Source organism: Phalacrocorax aristotelis, chromosome 23, assembly GCF_949628215.1.
Source record: "Phalacrocorax aristotelis chromosome 23, bGulAri2.1, whole genome shotgun sequence".
NCBI classification, from domain to species: domain Eukaryota; kingdom Metazoa; phylum Chordata; class Aves; order Suliformes; family Phalacrocoracidae; genus Phalacrocorax; species Phalacrocorax aristotelis.
The window spans coordinates 6517100-6529357 of record NC_134298.1 but is presented as its reverse complement, the minus strand read 5'-3'; the positions used below and the strand labels follow the sequence as shown (position 1 = coordinate 6529357).

The 12258-nt window shown below is 42.8% G+C and overlaps 1 protein-coding gene across 3 annotated transcripts in view; it reads left to right on the top strand.

The window, feature by feature from the left end:
• The window catches only part of IKZF3 (IKAROS family zinc finger 3), a 36120-nt gene that overhangs the window by 20330 nt on the left and 3532 nt on the right, over positions 1–12258 (top strand). The window contains exons 5-7 of one of the 3 annotated variants that reach the window (XM_075116831.1): positions 447–614; positions 2328–2444; positions 8438–8554. In XM_075116831.1, the coding sequence (XP_074972932.1) occupies positions 447–614; positions 2328–2444; positions 8438–8554 (402 nt within the window). The remainder of the gene's footprint in view (positions 1–446; positions 615–2327; positions 2445–8437; positions 8555–12258) is intronic. The other 2 variants (XM_075116833.1, XM_075116832.1) reach the window with 2 other exon arrangements.

Genomic DNA, 12258 nt, shown 5'->3' with positions numbered 1-12258 from the left:
TATGTAATTTAAGTATTTCGGGCACAAAACACAGGTTTGATTGGTTTTGTGCTGCCATTTCCAGTCTGTATACGTATTTCTCTTTGTGCTGTACCTTGGCAATGAACCAATGAGCATCTTGGGTTTCGACCTGTGCTAAGATAAGACCTTTTTTTTTTTTTTTTTTTTCTAAAAACTGCTAGCTTGCTGGAATCAGCCTCCTCCAGAACACTTATTTCCATGGAAAAACCGTATGGTGTTTTCCATAGTCATAGATGTGTAACAAGAAGCTCTGACACCAGAGTTGCATGTAACTCCCACTGAAGTCAACGGAAGGGCTGTGTGTGTTTCTATAGAAAGAAATTGATCCAGTATCTCATTCTTTCCTCTTCCAAAAAGGAAAGGGTATGAGGATAGCATGATACCCACGTAACCATTAAATGTCCTTTTTTGTATGTCATTTTAAGGTGAACGGCCATTCCAGTGTAATCAGTGCGGAGCTTCCTTTACTCAGAAGGGTAACCTCCTCCGCCACATTAAACTACATACAGGGGAAAAACCTTTTAAATGTCATCTTTGCAGTTATGCCTGCCAAAGGAGGGATGCGCTAACAGGTCACTTAAGGACACATTCTGGTAAGTGACTTCAAAGACACTTCATGTGTTTTAGATGTGTGTCACTAGGACACTAGGTGTGGAAAAAAAAAAAAGAGTCAGTCAGCAAAGTTTGCTCAGCCGGTCTAGTTTTGAAGAGTCGACAAATAGCAGTGACCACTCACTCCGCCTGCTGTGCTGATGGAACCAGCTCGGGACTCGGCTCCGCTCTTACTGCAGGAAGAGGGCACAGGGAAACTCGCTGTCACGGCTGCGTGCTGCGAGGAACGGCCAGCCTCGATACCTGCTGGCACAAAACAACTCCTTGTTTTTTTCCAGTGAGTGGAGCTAGCTATGCCAGCAAGCTCTGAATTTGAGGAGTAGCACGAAGGCATGCTTTGCTGGGACTTCCTTCCGTTCCTGTCCTGGGCTGTTGGGATAGCCCTCGGAGCATAACCCAGGACGGCATGACTCTATTGCCACTTAACACCTCGCTGTTGTGTAGTGCCTTTCATCTGAAGGTCTTAACATGCTTGACAAATGCCAGTGGCTTTTCTCAAGACTGGTAGGGTGTTCCATCCATTTTACAGATGGGAGAAATGGAGGCACAGAGCTGAGGTGACTTGACTAACAAGCCAGGTACAAACCGATTAATCGTAGTTCCCCTGGTTCTGCAAGAGCCAGGTAGTGCTTACTCTTTGATTTGTGTATATCCTGTGTTACACAGGCCTAGAAAGAAAACATTTATTCTAAATGATAGATGTTATCTCTGCACTGCACTTTACAGAAAAAAAAAGTTCAGCCTTACAAAGAATCAAAGTTAAAAATGAGATTATCTGTCACGGATAAATGAGATTCTGATTTAATCAAGACCCAGCCCAGTGGTGGTGACTGTCCCCCACCAGCACAATGCTAAAACCATCATGCTTCAGATACGCCGTGTGGTTATTGTGACCGAAGTTTTTAAGAGCCGGCTTATTAAACAGTAGAAAGAAAATCTCCTCAAGTGAATCACACACATAAGTGAACAACGGCATCAGCAGTAGGAAGTGTGGTCTTTTTGCACAGCACACACTGCAAGGCGGGTTATATTCGCTCTGTAAGGGGGAGATGTTTTGCCTGGGTGTGTTAGAGGATGTCGGTTCATAAAACAGTAATGGGATAATTTAGGAAGTGCTTCCAGTCCTTGTGCACGAGGCACTGGGAAAGGCTGTGTGGGTATCCTGAGTTTCAAACAGGTTTGCTTTAGCTTAAATGAATTAGTAACATAATTTGCTTTACAATAAATGCCTTTGGAAATTAAATGAACCTGATATATGGTTTTTGTTTGGTTTAACTTCACCGCTTTTGTGAAATCCTTGAAAAATCCTGTATAGGCAGGTCCTAGGTCAGGCAGCCAGGACACTTCCAGTCGAGGTTTAGCAGCAGTACAGCTGGTCTTCCCTAGGGAAGTTGCCCCGAGAAAAGCTGTCAGCTGTAGAGTGGTGCTCTAGGATCCTGAGCTCCTGGGAGCAGTGTCTAATTGTAAGTCCTCTTCTGGTGCTGAGCGTAGGGGATGAAGAGGATCTCTGGGTGTCCGGTGGGTTTCACTCTTCTGTAACCCTAATTCTGTGATGATTAGAGTGCTGATAAACTTAGCAGAAATTTAAAGCATTCTCCATGAGCTGAATATATGCTATTAGTAACTATATACTTGAATGTCAGGGAGACAGGAGTCTCTTGTGGTTATTTTATACTGTGCTCTTACTTTTGTAGTGGAGAAGCCGTACAAGTGTGAGTTTTGCGGCAGGAGCTATAAGCAAAGGAGCTCGTTAGAGGAGCACAAGGAGCGGTGCCGTACTTATCTGCAGAATGCTGGCATGTGCGAGGCTGGTGAGTTCACCACATTACAGTGGTTTTGGTTTTTTTTGTATATTACAGTGCTTCAAAGGGCATCTGGTCAGCTGTTAATTCACAGCCTGAGAACAGTTTTTTGCTACAATCGTTTTCAGTAACCCAAGGGGCTCTAACATCTTATAAAAGGGTAACTAGATAAAGAATGAAGAAACTAGTTAAAGTGGGTAACTGGTTAAAGAATGAAGAAACTCAGGCAACTAGTTAAAGAATGCTTTTATTTTAATCACTTTTTAATTTCACAGTTACTTTGAATAAAACATATAAAATACCTTGTACACAGCATTTCTGTAGGTGACACTTACAGCAAGTTAAATTATTCCTACATTAATGCTGTTATGTGCCTTATTTTACTGGACAAGTGGATGCCCATGGCTGTTGACAACAGTTGTTCTTATGTCTCAGTCCGTTTAATGCTTCCTTTTCTTTCGAATAAGAACTGTTGGTCAGAATCGGTTAGAACTTGCAGAAGTTTTAGTGGCATGGAAATGCGGTGGCATCCCGGAGATCACTGATAGATCAGCTTAGGAGGCAGTGAGAGGTAAGGGACTTCTCTGAGTAGGGAGCTGTCTTTGAAAAAGGCTCAAGGTAAAATATATAGAAACTCAGTTTCTCTTATTTTCCTTCTCACAGCCTCAGTGCTGCAGTTCTGAAAATACTTCGGTGAAAAATAACTGCCATAATCTTTGAGCCTGCTTCGCCTCAATATTTCAAATCCTAACATGAATTTGTGCGATTTAAGTCCCACAATACGCCAGTAAGTCAGGAGAGAATTCCTTTCCCGTTCAGAGTCAGGGAGTGGTTGTGACCTCCCAAAAGATTATACGATTAATCTGTAGCAGAGCTGAGGCCACAGTTTCAGAATTCGGGTTCCCATTCTTTTGCTATGCAGCCTTAAAAAGCCAACCAAACAATACCTTTAAGGACTTGAGCGTCCTAGTTTTGATCGTGAATTTCAAATAGAATTTTCTTTTCAAGAGAAAGGTTAAGCTGAGTTTTCAGAGAAGAAAACTATGATGTTAAACTATACTTAGAGAGATTACTATATTTACCAAGGCCCTTTAATAATGAAAAAAATTGCATTTAGTGATATGGTTATCCAGCAAAGATTCTGCAGGCATCATCACAAGCCAGGCCTGAAAACCAGCGTGAAGACCCGTTGGTGCAGGGTGATAAATCTATGTGGGTACAAGAGCCCTTACGCTGTGCAGAGTGAGTAGGTTGGTGTGTCAGGCTTTGACACATGCACACACAAAAACCGCCATAAAGGAACAATGATTTAACGAAGTTAGAGTTTTCTAGTTTTTCGTGGACTATCTTCTTTTCAGCAAATTACATGTTTTTTAGAACATTAGTAAAAGTAAATGGTTATCAGAATGTCAGCAAGTTTTGGTTTTCATGAGAACCCATATGTATTGTAACTGTGGTTTGATGTTACAGTACGTACTCCCATGATGGCAATCACGCCGAGATGTCCACCACGTGAAAACGGAAAACATGATACCTACTATAGATTTTTGCTTTTAAATGATTCTCATGGTTTATATTCATTTCAGAATAGCAACATTTCACTTATCCAGAATCTGCTATGCAGTACTTACTGAAGTAGTACAGTACGCCTTAAATTGGTCACAGAGGAAATGTAAATTTCCAGTACGACATGATGTGGCTGTACCTTATGCCTTGAAGACCTTTTCACTTTAAAAAATATTGCAGTGTTTTTAGTGGAGTAGTAAGTCTGATGAAAAACAGGAACTCCACTCTTGCTGAGGCATTTCCATTCACTTCTCTGGTATCAGCACTCTCTTAGATCACGGAATCAGAGGGAGGGAAGGCTGGAAAGGACCTCCGGAGGTCACTTAGTGCAGCTGAGTTGTTATTTTCCCCTCAGTGTAGCATTTTGCACTCGTGTTTAGTGAACATTGGGGTTTGATTTCTGACCATTTTCCTACTTAATCCGCATCACTTTGAATCTTGGTGCTTTTCTGAAGTCCTTGCAACCTTCTCATACGGAGCCATCTTTAAGTGCTAGAATGCTCTACATGCCATCATCCAGTAATTAATTACAATAGTGAAAAGCATCAGGTCTGTAGTAACCATTCTAGCTGCTTTTTTGTAGGAGGTTTTCATGTTCCAAACATAGCAGTGTGGAAATATTTCTGAAAGAAAGGCTTTATGTAACAATATTGTTAAAGCATTGCTTAGTCCCTGATAACAATCTCTGGTCACGTTGTTCTCGTTGCACAATAACCCACCTCTCTGTTCCACTCTCCATTTTTTAGTGACCACATAGAGAGGCTACAGGAAGCAATGCCCCTAATTTGAGCTCTGCTTTGTACTTCAGGGTTTTGTTAACAATGCCCGCATGTTCTAAAAATTCTACTCACATTTACGGTGTGACAGAAACCACACTATGGAAACAATTCAGCACAGGTTAAATGATCGCGTGTTTGAGCTCTGGGCTGGAAGAAGAGTATCCGTGCTCTGTACATCTACAGAACGACACGATGGCTGGGTGACAGGGCTGTTTTAGAGAGGTGGCTCGTCACCCAGTGATCACAAGAAAACAAGTAGTCGTTCATCATGGATGAATCGTGTTTACACAGAAATTTTCTTAGGGAAGTGCTTTATAAACATAAGATCACAACTGAAATGTACACACCGAGGTAGGCATCGGTGCTCGGGAGCACCGCGGGGACATCTCAGGTGGGGATGAGGGAACGACATAGTCACCAGTGTTAGGTAAGTAGGAGGTGGTGGCCCAGGTTTAAAAGTGGTCAGGATGCTGGGGCTAAGCCCCATCCCGCTGCTGTGCAAAATACCCTGGTCAGGAGCTTGACTGTCCATGCAAATCCAGAGCGCACTGATCAAGAGGGAAGAGGGTGATTTATTTGGTCTGCAGAGTTGCTTTCAGCATCCATAGAGTTTTTGTTGCTTTCCGGCTGTGCAGTTGAGGTGGGTGAGATGTTTTCAAGTTAGCTTTTGGGTAGATAGATCAGTGTTGTGGGAGAGGAGGGGTGTAACCACCTGACTCCGAACAGGAGCAGTGTCTGTTTCCCTAAAGCTGTATTATAGACCTTTTGTGGCCCATAAATGGAGAGTTATTTTTTTCCTTTAGGAAAAAGTGGCCGTTAGCAAGGGGTAGAAAATCCTAATGTGAAAGAAAAAACCGTCAGCATTAAAATAAGATGGCAGGCAGACATCAGGCTGGAAGATTGATACTTATAGATGCCCCAGAACGTATTATGTAGGTCAATAGTTACTGTCTCTTCAGCAATCTCGTCTGAGTAAAGACTATTGTTACCTCTGCAGGAAGCCGCTTGCCTGCCCTCTTGACACTAATTTAATAAAGTTCCCTTGGTGGCACATAAATAACGTTGACAGGACAAGTAGGCACTGACATGCTACGGGCAGCTTCCAGGGTGCTTCTAGGGCTAAGAGGCCTTACAGAAACTTCACTCCTCGGGTGTTCTGTCAGAAGATAGAGAAAAAAATTCTGAAAACGTGAAATCAAAGCTTTAGTAGGACATGAGTACAACTTAGGGAGTTAAAGACTGAGGAAAAAGAGGAGCCAGAGGAACAAAATAAAAGAGATGAAGAAATGGTAGGGACCAGGGAGCTGCTTTCATGACATGGGTGAATTGTGCTTTCTTTTTTTTTTCACTTTACAATGTAAATTTTTGAATACACAGCACTGTTTATGTTATTATCTTGTCCAGGGTAGTTATGGGTTGGAGTTTTTAAAACTTAAATTACTCTCATTTATGACTTGTGCAGTCTAGATGACAAGCTGTCTGGGTTGGGGATCATTCAAACCTTGAACTGCAGTTATCTAAAAATAACATAAAGAGCTCAGAGAGCACGGTGCAGTTTTTGGAGCATGGGGGTTAAACAGAAGTTCTGAAATTAAAAATCCCACAACATTATTCTCAAGAATGAACTAGAGCTTCTGGCCAAAATCCAAACGGATGATTATGTTCTGCCTACCTAACTTTCCCTTGCAGTTTCAGCTTAATCCGATGTTTTGTCTCGCTTTATGTAGACTGTTACGCAGTGTCTTGGTATTTCATGCTGGAAGCAGGTGCATTTTAGCAGTTGATGAATATTTTTCCATAAGGTTCTAAACATCCTAGAGTAACTGGGAATGAAAATCAGGCTAGAAAAGCAGTATGTTATTACCTTTAAGGCTCTGTGTATGCGTGCCCTCTGTGGGCCTGGTTATCATGTATATCATGGGGTTACAGCCTGATGAAACAGGGCTGAGGTAGTGCTGAGCCGAGCCCTATTATCCCATCCATCCTGAGTCATATTCGTAGCTAGTATTTGTGGCATCGAGTACTTATGAAGCACTTCACATTTGCAAAATGCTGAACAAACATTAACAAATAGTTCTGGCTGAGGTTTGGTGAGTCATGGTTTGTGCTGACTGAAACTCATATGATATCAATAACAGCAATAATAAACAAGTAAGGAGTGACTGGCTGCTGTTTGTAGGGGTATGCTGCACACTGCGCTGTGGAAGGATGATACTGCATTTTTATCCCTTGCTGTGCTTAGCAAACTGCAGTTTAAGCCCAATGCTTAATAAAACTGCATTTGGCAGGACTGGCGTGATAACAAAGCGCTTGTATCATTCTCCTCTGGCATTACTTCTCTCTGATGGAGATTGTGTTTCATATGTTCAGGTGTGCTAGTGCAATAGTACAGTAACACGCAGCCAGGAGTCTTTCACGGTGACATCCGACCTTTTGTATTGCCTTGGGAAAGTAAATTACCCTTCCTTGTCTTTGCCTCTGCGTAGATACCAGCCCCTAACGGCACGGGCAGTCTCTTGAGAGGTGTCTAGTTCTCACCACAGTGGTCCCTAATGCTGAAACTCTTCGGGCTACTTTTTAATATAAAAGTACCGCTACTGATACTTGTTCTTCAGGCGAGAGCAAGCTTTCTGGGGGGAAGCCGCAGCAGCTATATTCAGTATTAGTCTGGCAGTAGTGATATGAGGTGGCAGTCCTTCAGCGTGGCTGATCCAGCTCAAAAGCCTGTGCAGCCTCCCTGAGGTGAGAGCAAGCAGTAATTTCCGTGAAATGATGGGCACTGGTTAGCACGGCTGAAGGGGGACTCTGGAAAATGGTAAGGGCCTTAAAAGAGTCAGTGGTGGCCCAGGCTCAAGGGAGTGATCGCAGGGCACACGTACTTTTCCCTAAAATTAGGAATTCTGGAGGTTGTGATGGGCTTTAAAACAATGCTAATGCTCGCAAGTGTGCCAGAGAGAAAGGATTGTTAATTGGTTTTAGCTGTAGCATTTAGGAAAAAAAATTAAGTGATAATGACACCTGGAAAAAGTGAGTTAGAAGTGAATATCGAAAGGTTGTATTTTTTAATTTTAATGGAACATTGATATACTTCATAAAAGTTTCTTAGTGATTAGTTAAGAAGGCATCGACGTATGACTGATACCCAAAAAAGTGCAGCAAGAGGACTGAGTGTCTTCTGTTGGAGTTTTGAAGCACTGTGTCAGTCTGCAGGTGTCACACAGTCTTACTCAGAATAAAAAAGAAAGGCTAAGGGAGGTTGTATCTCTGTCTACATTTTGTAACCAGCCCTTCCAGCCAGAGTATTTTACACTTCCTCTTGCTAATGAAGATATTGGGTTTGTATGGTTTGTGCTCTCCTTGCATGAGCTCAGGACTGCAAGATTAGAGTCTGTTTCTGTGCTTGGTTCCACTGACCGCAACTGGTGCCCAAGATGCAAAGAGCAAGAACGACAGAAAAAGCAAAACAAGTTTACATCAGATCTCCAAACTGTTTCCTCCCAGTTAGTGTGGCAAACTCCGGAGATTAAACCATTCATCTCTTCCTTTTTTTTTTTTTTTTTTTCTCTTTCTTTTTTTTTTTCCTTTTCACCTACGTGTTGTTGTTTTTTCTTTTGTTTTGTTTTTATTTTTTTTTTCTTTTCACATCTTCCAAACTAGCAAGCGTGGAGGCAAGGCACATCAAGGCAGAGATGGGGAGTGAAAGAGCCCTTGTGCTGGACAGGCTAGCAAGCAACGTGGCAAAGCGAAAAAGCTCAATGCCTCAGAAATTTATTGGTAAGAACAAAAAACCTTTTCATGTGCAACAGTTAAATATATGCAAGTTGGTAACCTGTAGTACAATGCCTCTGCTTATTTTAAATATCATTCTCAAGTTTATAATCTAATCTAATACAAGAGAATATATATGAAGTAACTTTGATTATTCTGATGTGTTTTTAGCGATTTGTTGTAGGGTTTTGATTAAAATAAAAAGAATATATTGTTAGATACTTAAACTGCACGGAAGCTACTATTGTGCTTTGTGTCTGTTTGTGTAGGCCATGTATAAATACATTTTATGAGCTTCATGTGTTGCTTTCTGTACCTGTGCATTTGAAATGTTCTCTGCTAGGTTCTTTACAGGAAAAGAACAGGAAGGCTTAATGCTGCTAAGAGCTGAGCGCTCTTCCTAGTCAGCAGGAGTTGAAGATACTTGCAGGATGCCTGTGTGGAATAAGGCCTAGAGACAGAAAAGCATTGGATTTCTGTTAGTCATCCTGCTGAATTTGAATATGATTTTAAAATATCAAATCCTTTCTTGTGGTAATTTAAGCAACAAGTTGTTTCCGTAGCATTTTCTTTGCATTTAATTTTATATGATCAGAGTTTTGCATGCTGGAGACCTTAAACACTAGTTCGGCAGGTTCTGTGATTCAGTGGCTGCCTGATCCTCTTGGCCAGTCTTATTTCTTTAACTTGCCTTTTAAGAAAACAAAATGCAGCTCTTGTGTCCTGAGAAAAGACCTGACTTAGGCAGCAGTTCTGTAGTATTGGTACCAGTAAAGCCTTACTTGTTAGATTCTGCCTGGTTATATAAGGCACTGAGTGCTCTCTTTTTTCTTAAAATGAGCTTTACCTTGGGACAAGGGGCCTGTGTGGTGGCTGGTGTCCACACACATGACTGGGGAGGGGAGAAGCGTGGGGCCGAGTGTGCAGGCAGGGCTCAGCTGCTCTCAGACAGACTCACCTGGCAGAGGGGTGTTCCGAGGACCTGTCTTGAGCACCCGGGGCTGAGGTCCAAACCTAGGTGAAGGTATGCTGCTCAATCCATAGATACATAGAAGCAACTTAATTTTTGCAGGTGGTGTAGCTCTTACTGGATTTGGTGGGTAGCGCTGGACTTTGCTCCATGAAAAGTGGTGACTTTTATTTAGACACCTTGGTGTGGCTTTAGAAAGGTCACCTTTTCAAACAGGAGAGAAGTTACACCAGCACGCTCCATCCGAGTGCCTTTGGGTGCTTAATACTGAAACTGTTGACTGTGTGACTTAGACCTTGCATATCATGCTGTGATTCAAAAAGTAATACCAATGCAAATGTTTTTTAAAATCTTTAGCTTCCTTTTTTTTAGCACAGAGATCAGCTTCACCCTATCTTGTTTTACAATTGCTACTGGTTCAATTTTTATGTATGTTAATAAACGCATCTCCAGCAGGACGCAACCACTCAGCATATGCTTCAAGTTAAGTACTAGTGTTTTTCTCATGTGTTTTACCAGCATCCTAGTTACCCTGTGGAACAGATCCTTTCTGATTTGCGATTGCGCTCAGCAACGTGGTCTGCAGATGGCATGAACTGATACTGCGTCATGCAAGGGGTTTTGTGGAGAAGCTGGAGGACCCAGGGCCGTTCACCTAAAGGAACAAAATAACCAATTTCTGAAACTTAATGTTTTTCTGGAACCTATGTGATTGGCATGTTCTTGTTAAGTAATCTGTGAAAAAATTACTCACTCGCTCTCTTTTTGCCCTGAGAAGTATGTCTGCAAGAGCAGGCTCTCCGACCTTGATTTGACTTTCGTGACTTTCTGAACTGTATGTGTAGGAGTGCAGATCTGCCAGGACAGCTTTGTGATTTCTTGGGAAACGCCGTTCTTGGAACGGGTGCTGATTTTTCATTTTGTCAGGAAGAAGGGATAGAGATGTGTACTAACAAGGCATCTTTGTTGGGCTCATTTCTGTGAATGAAGTCTATTGATCAGAAAAAAAAGAAAAAAAACCAAACCTTTATTATTATTTGAGGGCTCTACAGAGATTCATACAGGCACCAGGAGACTTGCCCACTTTATTTTTTCACATTTTCATCTTCAGTAGCGACCTCCTGTGCACAGGTGTGAGTCTCAAATAAGGACACAGATCAGCAGACCGTATATTGACTCTTAACCTCCACACTAGCCCCCCCTTCAAAGGCTTCTCCCGCAAAGATTTTGTCCTCAGCTTTGCCTTTAGTTATGAGGGGGAGAGGATTTGAACGGAAGTTTATGATGCTGCGTTTCCTATTTTGCTGTGGATTCCTATTTCACGTGGATACGGGCCAAATCCACAGTCCCTGGCTTTTTGTACTTCCTGGTTTGATTAATGAACAGATATTTTTTAAAAGTAACAAAAATAGCCCAGCAGAAGAGGCGCGTGTGCCCGTGGTACGTCACCGCTGTGCAAAGCACTCACGGGGCTGCATCTTCAGTTGATGCCAGTCAAAGTGACCAGCGCAGTCCATGCGTTCCTGGCAGTTTACGCCAGCAGAGTACCTTCACCCACAGACTTCTATTTCTTCCTTTTCAAAAACAACTTCTCCCTGAGACCAGGAGCAAAAATATATTTCTCATAGCGGTAAAAGCGGTGGTGCAGTTCTGACACGGTAGCAAACACCATTATCCCCCAGCGCGCAAAGTCGAGTGAGAAATCGCCTGCCTTGGTTAGCAGAGCGGCAGGAAGCAGGTCCGCTCCCTGTTTCCAGCGTCCACACCTCCTCAGGCTGCAAAAAGCGACGCGCATTTTAGAGTAAGTGAAGCACCACTGAGCAGCGCCTGAGCATGTGTCACACGCTATGGCTCATGTGTGAATTTTGAAGGGGAAAGCTTTTGCATTGCGCTGAGACAGACCAAAAAAAAAAAAAAAAAAAAGAAAAAAGAAAAAGAGAGAAAAAAAAAAAAAAAAGGAAAGGTGTTCTGCTGTTCTGCTAACCAGGGGCTGCTTTGGAAAGGAGCGCTAGAGAACCGGTGCATTTAATTTTTAATGTAGTGTTCTTCAGTAACTCTGTGGCTCTTCCCCTGGAGCAGATAGCAGCTTAACTCGGAATAATCTATTACATTGTCCTGCTGGCTACAAAGATAAAGCGTCAACTGCTCTAGGCACGGTCCGTCTTACTCATCCCCCGGTCCCCATACACGCCTTTCCTTTTTTCTAAGCCATCGATACTGACTTTCTCCTGACCGACTGCTGTCGTTTGTGAGTGAAGCACTGGTCTGGCTTTTTGTCTCTTTCCGTGGAAAGGTTTGCTGTGTTCAACCGAGGGGAAAACCAAAATAAACGATCGGGAGAGCGGCCCTCCCCCCCATCCACTTGATTGCGATACGGTGCCATGGCTGGCCTTCTGGATGTACGATTAGCACTTTCTGTGGCACTTTCATGCAGATTCAGCCTACCTAAATATAGGCATCCTACCGAGCTATCGAAATCAGACGCGTGCTTGCCTTGGGGTGTCTGCTGAGGCAGCGGGGCAAGACAGAGCGAGCGAGAGAGAAGCTATTCTTTGTGTAATGCCTTTTCCTCCCGGAGCATCCGAGAAACGTCGCAGTCAGGTTTACAGACTGACTCTTGCCCTCTCGAGTAAGGAGCCCACTTCTGACGTGTCGTGGCCTTTTAACAGCATACAGCAGTGTGGTACGTTAGCGTGTGGCAGGAGAGCGTTTGGGTATTTGCATTTCATTTGATGTAACT